Source organism: Dermacentor silvarum, chromosome 3 (genome assembly GCF_013339745.2).
Source record: "Dermacentor silvarum isolate Dsil-2018 chromosome 3, BIME_Dsil_1.4, whole genome shotgun sequence".
NCBI lineage: Eukaryota > Metazoa > Arthropoda > Arachnida > Ixodida > Ixodidae > Dermacentor > Dermacentor silvarum.
The window spans coordinates 181,758,582-181,776,421 of record NC_051156.1 but is presented as its reverse complement, the minus strand read 5'-3'; the positions used below and the strand labels follow the sequence as shown (position 1 = coordinate 181,776,421).

At 43.0% G+C, this 17,840-nt stretch overlaps 1 protein-coding gene across 3 annotated transcripts in view; it reads right to left on the bottom strand.

Annotated features, from left to right (window-relative positions):
• Positions 1-17,721, bottom strand: part of LOC119446188 (uncharacterized) — a 33,929-nt gene extending 16,208 nt beyond the window's left edge. For 2 of the 3 annotated variants that reach the window (XM_037710549.2, XM_037710550.2), the window contains exons 1-10: positions 17,450-17,721; positions 17,113-17,364; positions 12,097-12,296; positions 9,944-10,219; positions 9,340-9,625; positions 7,736-7,809; positions 7,065-7,148; positions 5,460-5,592; positions 4,918-5,037; positions 2,350-2,480 (exon numbers count right to left, since the gene is read on the bottom strand). In XM_037710549.2, coding sequence (XP_037566477.1) covers positions 2,350-2,480; positions 4,918-5,037; positions 5,460-5,592; positions 7,065-7,148; positions 7,736-7,809; positions 9,340-9,625; positions 9,944-10,219; positions 12,097-12,296; positions 17,113-17,364; positions 17,450-17,525 — 1,632 coding nt within the window. In that variant the 5' untranslated portion in view covers positions 17,526-17,721. The remainder of the gene's footprint in view (positions 1-2,349; positions 2,481-4,917; positions 5,038-5,459; positions 5,593-7,064; positions 7,149-7,735; positions 7,810-9,339; positions 9,626-9,943; positions 10,220-12,096; positions 12,297-17,112; positions 17,365-17,449) is intronic. The other variant, XM_049663964.1, reaches the window with a different exon arrangement.
• Positions 17,722-17,840: the final 119 nt, after the last annotated feature.

Genomic DNA, 17,840 nt, shown 5'->3' with positions numbered 1-17,840 from the left:
GCCCAATGTTGTTTACGTTATTTAAACAGCTGCTCATCATACATCAGGCAACGAGTCGACTAGGCAGACGCTGCTAGATTTGAAAGTACGGTTAAACCTCAATTTAACGAAGTTGGTAAAATCGACAATTTGCTTCATTTTATTGAAATTATGTTGTAATGAAATTTTACCTTTTATGCAAATAAGTGCAGTCTCCGATCGATTTTTCTTACATGGAAGGGGCTGCAAAGTTCTCCAAATCATCGGACAATCGAAAAAAGCAAGTTTGAATGAGAGAAAAATTGTTTTTGTTGATCTTGAGAGTAGGCGACGAAAGATATTGTTTCATGCCGTGTCGACGATATCTTCACGTCGGCAGTACACCATTAGGCGAATCCAGCCACGCTTTCGCGTCCACTTCACCCCTTGTGGCTGATAGGGTCGCTCGCAGCAGGAAGAAGCTACCATGAAAAGCGCCAGCAGCGGGGAATGAATGCTTCGTCTGCCTCTCGCTTCAACGCATCTTCAAAACTCGAGATACGCAACTTCCAGTACTAAATACGCAGGAAGATAGCGCACATGATGCCTTGCCATCTCAGCATGCCCACTGTTTACACACGCAGCAGACTACCTCTAAAAGAGGGCACACTGGCTGTGTATGCACTCAGCTGCACTGACAGCCACGCGCAGCCACGGCTGTGCTAGAAAAGAAGATGCACACCAACCTGCCCCCCACTTCCTCCCCCCCCCCGCCTCCTTGCCTTGCTTGTGCTTTATCGTGTTACCGTGAGCTCGCTCCCCTCTCCCCTTCATTCGCCTTGCTCTCGCGGGAAGACAGTGCTCATCAAGCCATCATCCTTCTCAGCTCACCCTTGCACGCGTTCACTCACACCCAAAGCATACAGTGCGCAGGGTGTGCAGAGGATCTTATCGCACTTGGACGTTTTACAGAACATGATGCTGCTCCGCTTCGGCGGTCGCCCTTGTTCATGCATTATGTGATTTGAGAGGGGCGTTCGCAAGCAGCTGCTTGTAATTCAACCATTTGACCATGTGCATCCACGGAAATTTCCATTTATTGTCTCGGTATTCTATCGCGGCTGCAATGAAATTTCGTTATATATTGAGGTTTTAATATACGTGGTGTTCTATGGACAAGAAGTTATGAAAAGTTAAATACTTCGTTATATTGAGAATTACATTAAGGTTAACTGTAGCTCTCAGCTTGTGCAGAACATCTGAGTTAATTCCAACCCATGTATTGCAGACCACCTGGCGAGCATGAATGCATTGTGCAGCATTACACAGGCACTGTGCCCTTGCGAATCGACACAGGGACTGAGTCTTGAGCACCACTGCCATGATGGTCTTTCCGCGAAGACTTCAGAGCTGTAGATGTGGTATGTGGTGGTTTCGTTAAATACAAACTGTAATGTTAAACTACATTGAGGGGACTGGGAGTTCACATTCGTTTTGATCGCTTGCAGAACCCTAAAATTCTGTTCACAGAACATAGTTATGGACCCCCTTAACAAGAAGACAAACCCAGTGGTCTGACATCTCCAGTTCAGCATCCCACGCTTGGAGGCACTCGGGAAATAGCTCGCGTGTCATCCTATGCATTCCTGTGGAATGTGCATCGAGCTGAAAGGCATTTTGTGCTCTTGAAGCTGCGTGGCAATCTCTTACCCACTGTGCGTGCTTTTGCCATTAATGAATGGCCACAGTTTCCATGAACCATCGATATTTGCAGCTAGCAAAACTAAAACACACACTCTGCTCATTTTTACTCCATGCCAGTTTTACTCCATGCCCTTCAGATACAATGCCTTGCTTGCCTTGCTTGCACTGCACCGCGTTTTCGTCAGCATTGAATATTTCTGACCCGAGATGATGATTGTAGCCATGTTGGGAGAAGCGTACTTGCAGGGGTGTGTCCTTGCAGTACTTGCAGCGCAGTGTCCGATATATCTAATGTGTCAGTGAACAGGAGTTCGATGCATGCGTACAACATCGTTATACTTTTGCAAGTGCTTTTAAAGGGGTTGTTACGACTATTTGATATAGACAATACTTCGATACGTTCAGGTTTGGCTATCTGGGATTGAATGTACGTGCCATGCAGTCAGACTTCTTTACCAGTCAGAATTCTTTACCATGGCTGTACATATGGTGGCTATGTGTATTGAGGAAAGAACAGGCACGGTGACAAAGGGCTAGAACCACTGCGAGGATAGATTGTAAGTGAAATAATGCGTGGCCTGCCGCTTACCATGCAAAGTGCAGTCCCAGTAGTATTGCTAGTATTAGTATTTGTTTGTGTACGAATCGCAGAGCAATGACTATAGTGATGGCCTGATGCGTACATACCGTGAACAGGACCGATAGGCCGCAGGGGACACCGAAAAGCATGCTCTTGTGCTGCAAGGAACCTCCCGTCCACAGTGGTCCCAACGTACAGCCTAATTGCATTATGCCCATGTACAGTGACTGCATAACAGCTGCAAAAGAAGGATAGCGAGATGGCATGTAGTGAACAATACTACTACTCACGGCTGCCAAGGGAGCATATGATGGACCATGACCATGCATCTGCACTTGAATGCTGAGTAAAACCAACCATTTCTCGCAACGTTCAAACAATGCCAGAGGCAGAAAAGTACTATCAATTGCTGCATTCAGTGATCACACTGGCTGCTGAATAGGGCAGCTGAAGTTTCGAGTGCGCAAGTTATGATTAACTGACGCAGTGACTGACTGGTGGAGCTTAAAATCCTGAAACAATACAGGGGCTGCAAGAGAGGCCATGGTCGATGGCTCCGGATAGCCTTTGACCAGCTGGGGTCTTTTAAAGTGAATCCAATGCTTGGTACACAAGCAATTTTGCATTTTCCCCTCATCTTAATGTGGCTGCCACAGATGGGTACTGAAGCTGCAACCTTGTGTTCAGCAGCAAAACACCACAGCCACAAAGCCAGTGTGGCAGGTAGCTTGCACAGTACAGCATGAAGGCGTAGTATTACAAAGGCAGATTTACACAATGAACACCAGAATTGCTGATTCAGCCTGCGGACAGAAGATTACATGGCTCAGCAGCAGTGAGTCGTGCTCCAAGAAGCTTGTTTGCAGAGCCATTAAATACAACATGATTCGATGCTACTGCGCCGCATCATGCTTGGTCTGCTTGTTGACTGAATCGGCGATTTGGTGCATTGTATGAATTCACCTTTAATTTCAGTCATGATACTAGTAACACGTGACTTCCTTATCTAGGGATTCACTCCTGCTTATGTCAAATCCACCTAGATTCCAAGTGTCTAGTTATCTGAAAGGTAGTGTGAAACTTTCTTGAGAACTACACTTCTACTTCATTTGACACCTTAAACAGAAGTTAGACTTGCTACTAACAAGTGCTAATAAATAGAGCTAGGAGCAACTCTTGTAGTTAGAACCAGTTACAGCTGATAAACCAAAACAGCTGATAAACTTATAGCACGGATACACAGAGATGCATAGTGCATCACGGAGTTCAGCATGGAAATGTGGAGTATGGAAAGAGGAAACGTTTTTTTTTTTTAACATTGTGAAAATAAAACAGTAATGTATAACAAATACTTCCAATTACAGGCCGTGATGTGAAGTAAGGCAGTGATGAAAGCTAAGTCAGTGCCAGTTAAGCTGCCTGATGTAGCTACAGTATAGACCACTTATAACGTAACCGGTTATAGTGCAGGACCGGATATAGTACGGTCTTTTCAGATTCCCGTTAATTTTCCCATAGCACTCCATGTATACGCATACCGCTTACAGTGCAGCCGCGTGAGACGAAATACCGGTTATAATGCGGCATCCGCGGGAAAATCTCACTGACAAGGGTGGCAGCGAGCACGCTTCTCAACAAGGTGCGTGCTCCCGGCCGGCGTATGCATTATTCAATGCAATCAAACTCTCGTTAATTTGGACTTATTTGGCCGCACATTGGTTAATTTGGACAACTTTTGGAGCTCGAGGAGCGCCGCAAATGTGCGACGCAAAAGAGCAAGAACGGCGCTAGCGTCCAACCGAAACGACGCAGCGGAGTCCGCATCGCCACAGCCATCAGTTGAAAAGGTATGTGAATGACAGCAATGCCGGAACGCTTTGAACCTATTTGTGTCTTCAAAGCCTGTATTCTTGCGTTTACCGCTGCGCATAACACCGCGTCGTCATCCACGATCGCATCGCTAGTGGCCGCGGCTTTCTCTGCAGCGGTTGCGGCGAACAGTAGTTTCGTTTTTACTCAGTACGCGCGTCGGCCACGTGCCTAAAAAACTGCGTAGTCGCCATCGATGATCGCATAGATAGCGACCGCGGTTTCGACCGCCAGTTGCTGCAGCGAATGGTAGTTAATTCATCCAGACTTGGTGCTTGCGTCGGGCGCGTGCCTTCAGCACCGCAAAGTCGCCGTTCATAATCGCGTCAATAGTGGTCACGGTTTTTTCTGCAGCGGTTGCGGCAAACTGCTGTTTCGTTTTGACTCGGTGGAAAGCTGTCGAACTTAAAGAGCACCGGCTACATTCGCAATTATCTTTTCGCCAGTGAACTGGCGAAAACGTAATCGCGATGTGCACGCGATAGTACAAAGCGTGTCTACATGCTTGGTCTACATGTTTGTATACGTGCAGGGCTTGAAAATCGTTGTTTTGGTTATAGTGCGGTATCGCTTATAGTGCAGATATTCGCGACTCCGGCGACTTACGTTATAAGCAGTCTACACTGTACTTTACTGGCACCTTGTATGGCGAAAAAAAGTATGACAAGGTATCACTTAAAACATTATGCATGTATATGTACAACTGTCAGACGTGACCTCTTCCAGATGAGACTACCGGTTAACATGTTTAAAAGACAAAGTCAAAAGAACTGTGAGATGGGAAAAGGCATATGCAGACCACTAACCTTGGTGTTTGCTGCTGGTGACCTTGGATATCAAAGAACACGTGCACACCGTCAGCATGGGCATTCCAAACAGGTCAATGGCAGTTCCGAGCACAAACAGAGGCAGCGAGTTAAACCTTCCTGTGGACAGAACAATGAGGTGAGTTTTTTAGTGTAGTTACTTAACTGTTTCCATGCACAAACAGTAGATGAACAAAAGGGCTAGAAGCCCAATGTATATTTTTGGAACATGTCAAAATCACTAAGGCTTACCTGACCGAACAGTGCATGAACATTTGAGTGAGTGACTGCCAAGACATGATTTCTATTACAGGTTGTGATAGGAAGTTGGTGGAACACCCGCAACAAGACACTTTAGCATTCACATTGCCACAAGAATTTCTTTGTTCTTCTTTGGTCTGGACCTGAAATTCAACTAGGGCAGTCTTCTTCAGCCGAAGTGTAAACACAGTTTTGAAAGAGTGGTCTACTACCTAAAATCGTTTTATTGTTTCTCTTCGGCAGTCTGTCTCGCTGTGCTGAGCATACAGCACATGACTAACCTGGACTTGCAACAAAACTGAAGCCAAGCCAAAGGAAAGTTCCCGCACAAGTGAAGACTAGGCCAACTAGGAGCAACAGTCGGTCTGAAAGCTGTCTGCTCAGGATGCGTATACCGGCAAACACCAGGAGGACCTGCAAAAAAAAAAAAAAAAAAGACATAGCTTTTAAGACAAATTTGGTGCTCACAGCTATCCATGTCTTGCATTTAAGTGATTGGTGAATACTGAATGCCATAATGCTACAGTTGAAATTGACAAGACACTATGAGGGACTTTTTGAATATGGAAATGGCGTAACTGGCCACTGAACTCTCATACATGCTACCTAAGACACCAAGGCTACCACAGTCGAGGCCCTCACTATGCAATGCACTAGAGGGATAAAAGGAACTGAGTGACTCGGTATTTAGTTGAGTAACTAGAACTAATATAATATTGCTGTCATATGGGCACCTTTGGTTGTGACTTGTGCCCAATCGTGATTGAATTCTGAAGACAATGTCTTCCTTGGCGAGTTACTGCCACTTTTCTGTATGGGTTATGTCTGTTTCCAACTTCTAGCCTCTTTCGTGGGCCAATCCCAGAGATAGTGCAGTCTAAAAATGTGGGTCAATTACAAAGGTAGTGCAGGTTAAAGTCCAACGCCCTTCCTACTCCCCTCACGCGAGGAGCGATGTGATAGAGTGCCGTGCACAGCAATTTTGCCTTCAGCATGTGCCGGAGTACTACATCACATTTGCGCTGGGGAAATATCGGTACATCAGGGGAGCAGGCATAGAATGAGACTGGCGCTCGCTCGCTCACTACTTGCCTTCGCATTGCTATGCCATGGCCAAGGAAATTGCTGGCTGAAGAAGACTTCGAATAGCGGAAGAAGAAATGTGCAGAAGGTGCCTGACGGCGCAATGCATGCACTCAAAAAAGTTGGAAGGCGATTCAACTTCTGGTTGACATCGATCAAATGCTGCCGCTCCAGTGCGTCTCTCACAATAAATTATACAGTTAATGTACCCCATTCTCAACCCCAACTTGACGAGGAAAACTTTGTTTTTCATCGTCTTCAACTAGACACTGAAGCACTTTCCATCAGTTTTTCAATCAAAATTTGCTCTTTTGCACAAACTCACAGAGCAAAGCCAATAGGGCTCCCAGACTTTGATCTTCATTCTGAATGCACTTTTAAAGTGTGCGTGCTACAGAGCTGCTGAACTTCAGTTACAGTGCTAATTAAAAGCACAAGTTGTGTGTTCAATCGGACAAGAAGTACGTGTACAAAGTGCCTGACAAAACATGGCTCATTTGCCGGACGGTGCCTATCACTTAGAAACATGACGCATGAGCAATTACTAAGATACTTAATGAATGTCTGACTTCATGCAGTGGCGAGCCTTGTGATGGACACTCAACTGTTCATGATAAGAGTACGTGCACTGAAACTTCAGTTTTACAGATCCATAATTTAGCAGCAAGTTCGGTGACTGAAAACATTCATGACAAGAATGTGTAGGAAGACCTTCTTCACCATAATCAGTTTCAATAACACAACACTACATGCATAATCACGTGCTATCTTTTGACATTATGTGGCATGAACGGTATTCTTACCTCAACACCGCATACAAGGTATATTGCAATGCTTTTCATCTCTCCATATCGGTAGTACTCTTTTGCCAGAGGATAAAGAGCAGCCTGGAATTTATAAAAAAATCTGAGACACCAAACTTCAGAACAGTGCAGGGTCATAGACGGCCAATTATTATTATGACAAGCACTGCTGATCAGTCATGTTATGCTGCACTGCAGATCATTTATCATAGATCAGTGGCATAGACTGCAGAGCAATGGCAGGAGCAGAAGCATGCAATTATTTATTCACAATGGACATCTTCAAGAACATCGGAATCCATTGTCCAAGACTAGTTGGAATCTATTAAAGTATAAATAAAGACATGAGCATATTACGTACTAAAACAATGTCAACAAAACAATGTCAATACAAAAATTGCATAAAAATCCAACCAAATTGATCAAGGATATAAAAAAAATTACTGTATTACAGAAACTTACAAAAACAACAAATTGATGTAAACGCTATATGATGCACTTAACACAAAGGCAATATAGCAAATGAGTTGAATTGACAATAAATGAATTCCAATATAGCTAACAAGTGAACTCAACAATGATGTGAGGGTTAAATATAGTTTATGGTGAAGTACAACATAAAAATATAGTCACAAGTCATGACATTGTAATCTGAGGATTGCTCGGCTCACCTGAAGAGCTGTTTGACTGTAGGTGACCAGAAACGTTATTGCCAACAACACAACAGTATCTTCTCTGATATACTCTGGGGAAAAAAAATGATGAAGTCAATAAAAAATAGTTGGTATGCTAAACACATTCCACACTGGATAACAAGTCCTAGAAAAACAAAAGCAGAAATAACACACTTTAAAGCGTAGTGAAGATTTCAAAATTTAATTAAAAAAAATGAATGTCAATTTTCAAAGAGTGACTGTTAGCTTTCTGTGGCAAATATTTCGCATGCAGCTTGCCTAAGACAGTTTATGGAGCTCACATTATTAGAGATTCACTGCAACAAGTGCTTTCTTGAAATATTTATTTTGTAATTAGCCTCAGCACCCTTGTTAAAATCACTAATAATTATACTTAAGCAACCCTTAAAAGACTGCCAAATCTTCAAGTGCAATGTACACATACACAATCGCTGTCGCCATGAAAACTTAGTATATATAGGCAGTGAACTAAATCTGATCATTCCAATCGATGCTCTTTACAAATGAAGATGAAGCAAATTCCAAATCAGGTAATAATTGCTCCAGAGCCAGCCAAACAATAAAGTATCCTAAACCTAACATAGAAGCTACGGTCGACTTACCAATGATGTAAACTCGAATAATTATCAACAGCGATTAATTTAGAACAAATCTATAATTCTCGGTTCGCCAGCTTTGTTTTGGCTCTTTTCAAAGCTATCTACTTCAAATGGCTTCCAGATAATTCAAAATGATTGGCTTCTAAAAGAGCAGCAACACAGTCAAGAACAGCAAATGAGAAGACATATGTAAGGCATGAATAGTGAAAGCCCCGAAGCAGTTGGTATTCAAGCTTCTCTGTCTGTTGGTAGGCATCACTGCTAATAGAAGCCACTAACTCGGCCGTGCATTTGCAGTGCTGACATTCTGGATGTGCTTGTGTGGTTGCTCTCCCTCATCTACACCAGGGAACTCAGTTGTGACAGTTGCTCATCCTTGAACATTGCTTCATGGGTGTGTACATATATTTGTATCATCATCATCATCATCAGCCTAGGCCTCTGATAAGCGTACTCCTGCACAGACTCTAGAGGCTGACTGGCGATCATTAATTTTTGTTCCCTTGCCAGGTTATTGTATAAAATATTGTGTTGTATTGTACTGGATTGTATTGCATTGTATATTTGTATAAAAACCCATAATTCCGATTAACAGTGGGTGTACAAGGGAAGCCTCGGGGTACAGTCCATGTTTCGAGAAGGGGAGTTGCCTTCGTCAAGGCAGCAACAGTTGTTGGCCTGCAGTTGTCATCCTGATGAGGACAAGTCCTCTTGTCGAAACATTAACTCTAGCCTGTGGCTTCCCAATGTTCGCCAAGTGTTGATCACTTCGTCTCTATCTTCCTGCGAAGAGCTGTATTGTTTGAAACCTATAATTATACTTCTTACCACACTTTATTAAACTCGGGACAACTTGTACAGAAAACTAAGCATCTCTCGGAGCTTCAACTAGCAAAAGAGAACTGCATTCAAAAGTAATGACTGAGTTTGAAAAAATTATCGCTCAATGGTTAAATGAAGGAACAGAGGAACAGAACACACCTGAGCAGTACCTGTGCAAAACCTCCGTCTCTGGCACAATAGATTCTGACTTGGCATTGTCGGAGGTCGAGTGGGTCGCAGACTGCTCGATGTCACTTGTACTGGGAGGGGCACCTAATGTGCTTCTAAATGCAGCGCCAGGGTTGGCAGACTCCGAGCTCAGTATGAACCTCTCGGCAGTCTCGATCATAGCATCGCTGAAGAGGTCGCCTTCGTCCAGGGACAAGTTAAGCGGGCTGCGATGCATCTTGGCAAGGTCGCTATTCAGCGAGCACATTAGAGGAGCCTGAAACGTAAATATAAAATGAATTTGTCAGAAGCTTGGGAAAATGTAGGTCACCAAAGAGGTCAAGTGTCAATGAAGTGCTTTATTTATTTTATTTTGTCATAGGGGACACTGAGATTGAATTAAGGGAAGTCTACTATTATAGCATTTGCCCTCTGACAAATGGGAAAGGGTTGCTTTACAATCACAACAGCCGAGCCGGAGGATTAGTATTAACAACGAAAACTTCAACACAAGAAATAAAACAAAAAATAAAGGAAGCAACATGATCTCCGAAACAGGTTTTTGCACCATACTGAATAAGCCAAGCAACCCTGCCTGAATCATTCGATGAGGGTGGTAGGGGTGGTGTGATGACGGCACTCCTGCAGAATAACTGATGCTATCGGCATGATCCAAGCCAAGCGGAAGCTCGCGGTGCTGGGGGAATGGACTGGGTGGTGGAGCACACTCTGAGACATTGCCCAGGCTCGCTTCCAAGTAACTGCATTGCAAGGTGTCTTCGAGTCTCTGCTGATGGCAAAGCTGGGCCATGTTGAAGTACGCCAGGAAGAAGCAGGCTTCCATCAGCAGCCAGAGGAAGGCCATCAGCAGCTGCAAAGATTGTGGAAGAAAGGAGATCAAATAAGTGTTGGTATCATTGTTTGGGAAGCAAGGATGCCAGGTCGCGGCCCACAACGAAATGCTCCATCTTTAACGAAAAGTCACTAATGGTACATTCAAATGGTTCCTACCGTGCTCCAAATTTTTTTGAAGTGATATGGAGCCTTCTAAAAATTGTAGCGAGTAAAAATGTTTACAGCTGCTCCCAGAGCAATCGGAGTAGCCATGTGACCAACATTCTGCCAGATCTCGGTCATGCTCCCAGCTCGAAGGAGGTCACGGTGCCTCTGGTTGCCCTGAACTGGAGCACGGTGCTCTAAATGAACCATGGGAATGAGTTTCGAGTGCTCAATTTCAACCAGCCGAGTGTAAACCGCATCGCGAGAGTGCTTGAAAGTGACCAGTCAAATGTGACGTAAGTTATGATGACAACTTGCTCATAATTTTGTTTCTACATTTTAATTGTTCCTAGATGTCTTCCTTACTTTTTTTTAATTAGGCCTTTATATTACCTTGTGCAGGGTGGGCCATTGGTTGCAATGTGAAAAGGCAGAAAAATCCTTCAGTTTCAAAATGACACTGCATCTCGAAATTGTGCTTTGACTGCAAGAGCAGCTTTCATGTATCTTATGCACCCAGATGGCCCACTAGCTCTTTAGAATGTCTTTATAGGAGTAGCAACAAGTGGAGGCGCATATATCCCCCATGAGATAAAATGGGGGCGAGGCATTGAACTCGGCCAAAGTGTCTTGAGGAACTTTACTAGGGCAGTCTACCGGCTATTTACATCACTAAAAAAGTCATGAGTGGAAAGGGCGCAAAACAAAGTGGAATCTCGTTGATATGATTCTGTATAATATGTTTTTCGGAATATTACATTTCTTCTTATATACGATTTTTCTTATACACAATTATTTTCGGATAATACGATTTTCAGATGATACGTTTTATTTTCCGGTTCCTGTAAAGATCGTATCAACGAGATTCCACTGTAACAAGACGTGAGAAAAGGACAGACAATAGCGCTGTTGCCTGTCCTTTTCTCATGTCCAGTTATTTTGCGCTGTTTCCACTCAAGTGATGAACCAACCAGCCCAAATGCATATGCTTCTGAAGAAGGAAAAAAAGAAAGTCACTAAGGCTCCAAAAAGGCAAAGTTGTCGTTAGAGTGACTTAAACCGACTAAATTGAGTGACTTCCTCACTAGGTTATTAACACTGCATCAAACAAGCCTTCACTGTGGATTTTTAAGAGACGACTTCAAAGTTTTCGGAGGATGTACCACGTGTGGGACAAGCAGAGACAGAATCAGTTCTGAAATATTCGTTTCATTGCCATGTTGAGAAAGGTACTGAGGTTGCAGAAAAAGTACCACATTAGCAGCCAGAAGTTCACTGCTGTGAAATTTATGAATGAGTGATTTTAATATACCTCAGTACAAAGCCAAAGAAATGCTATGTAAGCTGAAAACAAACACAATCTGTTTTTTTTTTTTTCTGAACAGAATTACAGTTCCAGAAAGCGCTTAATATGGGTTACGGCATACACTTAATTTCAAACAGGCTTTTGTGTTCCTAATAACAATGCTACTATTGCACATATGTAAAAAGACTTCCAACTACATCATGCCGATTTCTAACAGGTATGCGTGAAGGTAATCAGCCCAGGGCACTTGTAGGCTGCTAGTGCACCGTACTGATCCTGAAGGCAATGGTATCGGTTACATTTTCACAAAACCAAAAACTGCGTAACTGTGTAAGAAATTTCTGCATCTGCTGTATTATTCTCAATTGTTAAAATTTAAACAGAGGTAAAGAATCTGTTGCCCTTGTGGAATCAAAAGGAAAGGAAGTACTGAGCACACGTACTGCAGGAATGGAGTAGTGATCAAGCGGAAGTGCTCCCACGCTGAGGTTCTCATTTTCAAAGACGACGTGCAAGGCCGATCCAACAATAATGCCGAGCTCATGGAAGCCTGCCAGCAGCGCAAATGTGGCAGTGCGGTCTTTCTCGGTTGTGGAGCGGGCTGCATCAGCTAGTATGACTGCAGCCGTTCCTGTGCCCAAACCTTTAACGAGAGAGAGAGAGAGAAAGTAAAAATTACAGTACACAAAATGCAAAACCTCTTTTTTAATTAAAAAAGAGAGTAAAAAGAGAGAGTATCAGCACATGTCATCTAAAGCAAGAAGTAATCAGGCTTGTACTATGGCATTGCTCATGCATTCACAGCTGAGCGTTCATTTCATTTCACGCTGTGGCCGTAGTTTAGTTGTCCATTCAATCTGCATGCGTTTCCTGTATTTTAAGACCTGGTGTGGTATTCTCGAGCAATCACTTTCGGCAATAGTTTCACTTTCACGAGACGAAGCTCGCGAGAGCCAATGAGAGAGCTTCTTTCTTGCATACGCTCGACCGTTGTGCACGTGCACCCAGTGTTGATTCTTGCGAAAGTGGTCGTCTGAGAATACATCCCCTGTCCCACTTAGCTGTTCATTCCACCAGTGCAATGTGGCAGTGCCTGTATGTCACCGTACACTTCACAGAGTACAGGGTGATAGTGCAGTAACAGTTACAGCATTCTTTTCAATTATGGGAGTGGTAGTGGAGGTCTTGTGAAGGAAGTACGAGTCCCGTTCTGCTCGAGTAGTAAAGTAGCACTGGACTTGCGCAAACTAGCTCATGAACAAACTAGGGTAGGGGTGTGCAAATATTCGAAACATTCTGATAACGAATAGATAATACCCTATTTGATTCAGTCATCGAATCGAACAGCCACCATTTGCAAATCTTAATATGTTTTCAAGTAGTTCTTTAATATTTCACATTTTCAAGTGCCCACAATAAAACATGAAACTGAAGGAAAAACGTGGGTGTAACGTAGCAGATATAACATAGTAGAGTATGCTGCGTCACTCAGGGAGCCAGACTGTTTCGGTTACACCACGATCATTTGCACTGATATTTATTTCAGGCATGGCATTGGGCAGTGGGCACTATTTGGCAGTAGTTATGTATGCTGCACCTTTGTGCTCAATTCCAATTAAATCTCATTACATTTCATGGCAAAATTACTTGATATACTAATTGCACCACATGAAGCAAACATTCCAACTAGAAATGTACAGTAGAACGAATGCAAGTTGGGCAACTTGGAGCGGGATTAATTATCTGCTCCCTCCCCTGTGTCCTAACCAGGGCAGAGAAGGAAGTTATGCTGAGGAGGATTTGGGCCAAGGTGGCCCTTAAACTGGCTGTCACATCTGCATGAAACTGACTGCACTTTTCACTGGGTGCAATGTGTCCATACTGTCCCTTTCCAGAGACGGAAGCAGGTGTTTACCATTTATTACGGACTTCAGTTTCAGTTTCAGTTTATTATTCATTGGACTTGCCCCGGCTTGCAAATGGAACGCTCCCATCTCCTACGGTAAGCTGGCCTACGCTACAGTGCCACGACTACAGTCGAGTACAACTTTAGAAGGCAGCGACATTTGCCCCTCAAAGGCGGATGCACACCAGCCTCCACCAATGCACTCTAGACTGACGTCACGCGCCGGATGGCCGATGACCCTGCCAACAGAGAACATGGTCGCCAGAGCTTCGAACTGGGCAGGACTTTTGAGCGAGACTATTTCTTTAGTCACGGAGGCAATTGGCTGCCACACTTCGGTCATCTGGGCGGGGCCTCTCCTGCCTTCTTAAGTTGTACCCAACTATAGCTACCATCGCTGGGTACACAACAGATACTACAACATACATACCGGGTGTTCAAAATTAAGTTTACGGAATTTTTTAAAATTGCCTGTGACAGGTAGCATAATTCTTATCGTTGAGCTGGGTTATTCGAAGAAGCAGACATTAGTAGCATGACAATCGAAACACATATTCAACTAATTAACAAAAATTTACTAAAGAACTTCCTAGTTAGTTACTTTACGCCACATATTGCAATTTACGAATTGTAGCTGGTGACTGTGCAAGACTCATCCACTGAAATGAATTTCCAGGATGACACCAGTTTCGTGTGATTTCCCAAAGTGTGGGATGAAATACATGGGCGTTCCAGTTACTTTTGTACTTCAATGTATAAAACAGCAGTTTGGTATAAAAAGTAAGTGGAACAACAGTGCATTCTTATGGCGTATTTTATGGCACATATCTCCAAACTGATCTCTTTCTGGAAATTCATTCCAAGTGGATACGCCTGACAAGCTCACCGGCTACAATTTGTAAATTGCAATATGTGTCGTAAAGTAATTACCTAAAACGTACATAAGTTAATTTTTGTTAATTCGTTGAATATGTGTTTCAATTTATCGTGCTACCAATGTCTGCCTCTTCGAATAACCCAGCTCAACGATAATTATGCTACCTGCCACAGGCAATTAAAAAAAATTTTGTAAAGCTTAATTTTGAACACCCGGTATAATACACACCATACATTCTGCCTTAAGGACAGTCTTGATTGCAATAATAATAATAATAATAATAATAATAATAATAATAATAATAATAATAATAATAATAATAATAATAATAATAAAGAGCAAACGAGGACATGTCCTTGTTCTTTGCTATGCCCTCGTTCCTTTTGCGCATCGTTTGTAATGACTCCAATTAAAGAAAAGGTTGTCTTTTTCGCAGATGCAGTGCAGACGACGCACATTTTTCGTTTAAACTCAAAGGTACACTTAGCTGCTAATGGGCTAACAAAATTGCCTTTAGGATCTTTGTTTTAATAATGCGCATGCATGTATGCCCCAAAAAGTCCAGAGTTTGAAAACGAAATGGTTATTTGTTCATATTCTCCATTTGTGTTCTTTAATAAAGCATGCTTCATAACGTTCAGTGTAACAGAAACTTGCCAACGTTATGAATGCTAGGATGTGAACACTGTTCAATATCAGTGGTGAAAATCGCCCCCCCAGCTCATTGTTTGAAAACAATTAGAAAAATATTAGGGTTGGTCTCAAAATTTACATTTGACACAACCCTAGAACCAACATCTTAATATGGGGCTTGTTCATGCCTGGCTAGAAAACCGTGTGTATATGCAGACAGCACATAAAAGATACATGTGCCTTTCACCCAATAAGCCTGCCCTGAAATATTCAAATGCATAACTTCTTCAACAGAAACATCATAAGTGAACTTGTACAATGAATAGTCTACGCATGTATTTAATAAATGTTTCGATACATCAACTTGTTATTGCATTGAGACCAGGCACACACTGTAACCTTTATATACTCTTTCACAACACTCAGTTGATGGTCAACATTTGTATGTGTCATTTGTCGACGTTCATGTCTGCTGTACTATGCTTTTCTAGCTATGCCTAATGGAAGTGCATAAAAATCAAATGGATCATACGCGAGCTAAAATCTCACCACTGTTATCTGGCGAGCATCTGAGATAACTGAGTACAAGTGAAGCGCACAATCATCTGAGATGCAGCCTGGGAGGGGTTACTAATCTGCATTTCAAACAGTGTCATCACAGAAGTATAATACTGAAGCTTCTTAGGCCATTTTAGCCACAAATTACATGAAAGCTTCGCACATAAAATACGAGAGCAGCTGTAATAAGTTATATTTGAGGTGTGGAAGAAAGCATGACAGACATCAAGTTTTTATTTATTTATTTACTTATTCATTTAAATATACCTGACAGGCACCTAGAGGCATTGCATAAAAGAAAGATGTACAGCAAATGTCATAGCACTAATATAAGAAAGATTAAAGACACCTGTAGCTGCAATAATTTCATAAATATGAAAAATAAAAGCAGCGAGAAAAAGGCAAGTAATGCACGGTATATACATCAACGACTAACACATAACTATGTTAATAAGTGCAGCAATAGTTTGGTTGCAGATGCATGCCATCACTGTCTTCTCCTATGTGAGAGAAAGGAAGCCTTGCAATTTATTGTTTGCACTTTACAGGATTGAAACGAGGCACAGAACTTTCCTTCCACAGCCGGTTTTCAAACCTGTCAATCTGGTGCTCAGCTGTATAACTTGGTCACTAAACCACTATGGCACATACAACATACATCAGGGACACCATCTAGAGCTGCAATATAACTTTAACATCTTTCGTTCTCCTTTTTTTTTTTTTAAATTCACATCAGTATTTGAAATATAACAAAGAATGCTGAAAGGTTTGAGGACGTCTAGCTACGTATAGGCTTTCTTGTGTCAATTTGCAAAACGATAGAAACGGCTGTTCGTATTACAGCGCATCAGATGTGATGTGGCAAATCTACTATGGAGGCTTCTCAGTTATATTATGCTCAGAGAGCGTAATATAAAATAATAAACAGGTCAGAAATGTCAGCAAAGGAAAAACAAGGAGCGCATTTGTGTAGAGCATGCATTTACATAAAATGCCCATACAAACAAAACAATAAACACGGCGCAAGAACGACCCGTAAGGCGCGCTCCAGCACCACATCAATAAATAATCTTCCGACCAAAAACTGCACGCAATCTTTAACTCCTGAACACTTCCGGTAACAACTTCAAGGAGCCTACGCGCACCAATCTACGAGGAAATCAGATCGAACAAGAGAAACAAAAGATCAACAGAACGGTTTTAAATCGAGCCACTTAGCGACCGCTTCCGCAAAGCGTTTTCGTGCGGCGTTTCTAAATAAAGACACGCGCTGCCTTGGTGTTTCCGTGTCGTCATGCGGTGTAGCGGTCAAACGCAAAGAGGCGCCCGAGTTGTGCATCGCAACAAAAATTTTCGTTGCGCTCCTCGTCGGCGCATGATTCACTCTAGCGTCTCCTGCAGGCGTTGCGGCGTCGGTTTGTTTACACTCGTCGATGAACCTACGCGCTCGCATGCGCGCATCGATAACCGTGCGGGCTTCCTTACCTGATAGCAGCCGGGCAACGAGGAGAAGCCAATGAGAAATGCCGGCGCAGTACAGCAGGCTGCCCACTAACTGTCCCAAATTGACAACCAGTAAAACTGAACGCACGTTGCGGGTCCCGTCTGCCCACACACCCACGAACGGGCTCACGAACAGCCCCGTCAGGCAGCACGCTGAGATCACCACGGCGATCGCGTAGTCGGGCGACTCGAGACAGTTCTTGAGATACATCCATAACGACGGCAATATCACAGCTGCGAAAGAACGAGAGAAATGACTCCGTGAGAAAAAGTTGCGAGAAATAAGCGTGACGACTGTCTGTCCGCCTACGCGACTCACCGTATTCTATTCCGGTGATGACAAAAAAACAACACGCTGTACAGAGAGTTATCCTGCGCTTTGTCCTCAGATTCATATTACTATCAAACGACTATGTTTGTCAACCGCATCGCGTGAACTAGGAGGTAATCACACATGACGCAAATTGCTGCGACAATTTTGAACAAGCTCTGCTCATATGATGCCGTTAATTTAACATTATCTTTCCGGCGAGGACCGCCCGATAGAAGCTGATGCTGCCATTCCGCGTTTCCATAGCTACGGAAAGAAACGCTGAGTACGCGTTCTGGAATATTGACGCAGTGCCGTAGCAGCACTGCGTTTGAATATGCGCTTATCTTCACTTAAAAATACGTAATGCCGTTACTTAATTTTTACTAGAACAATACTT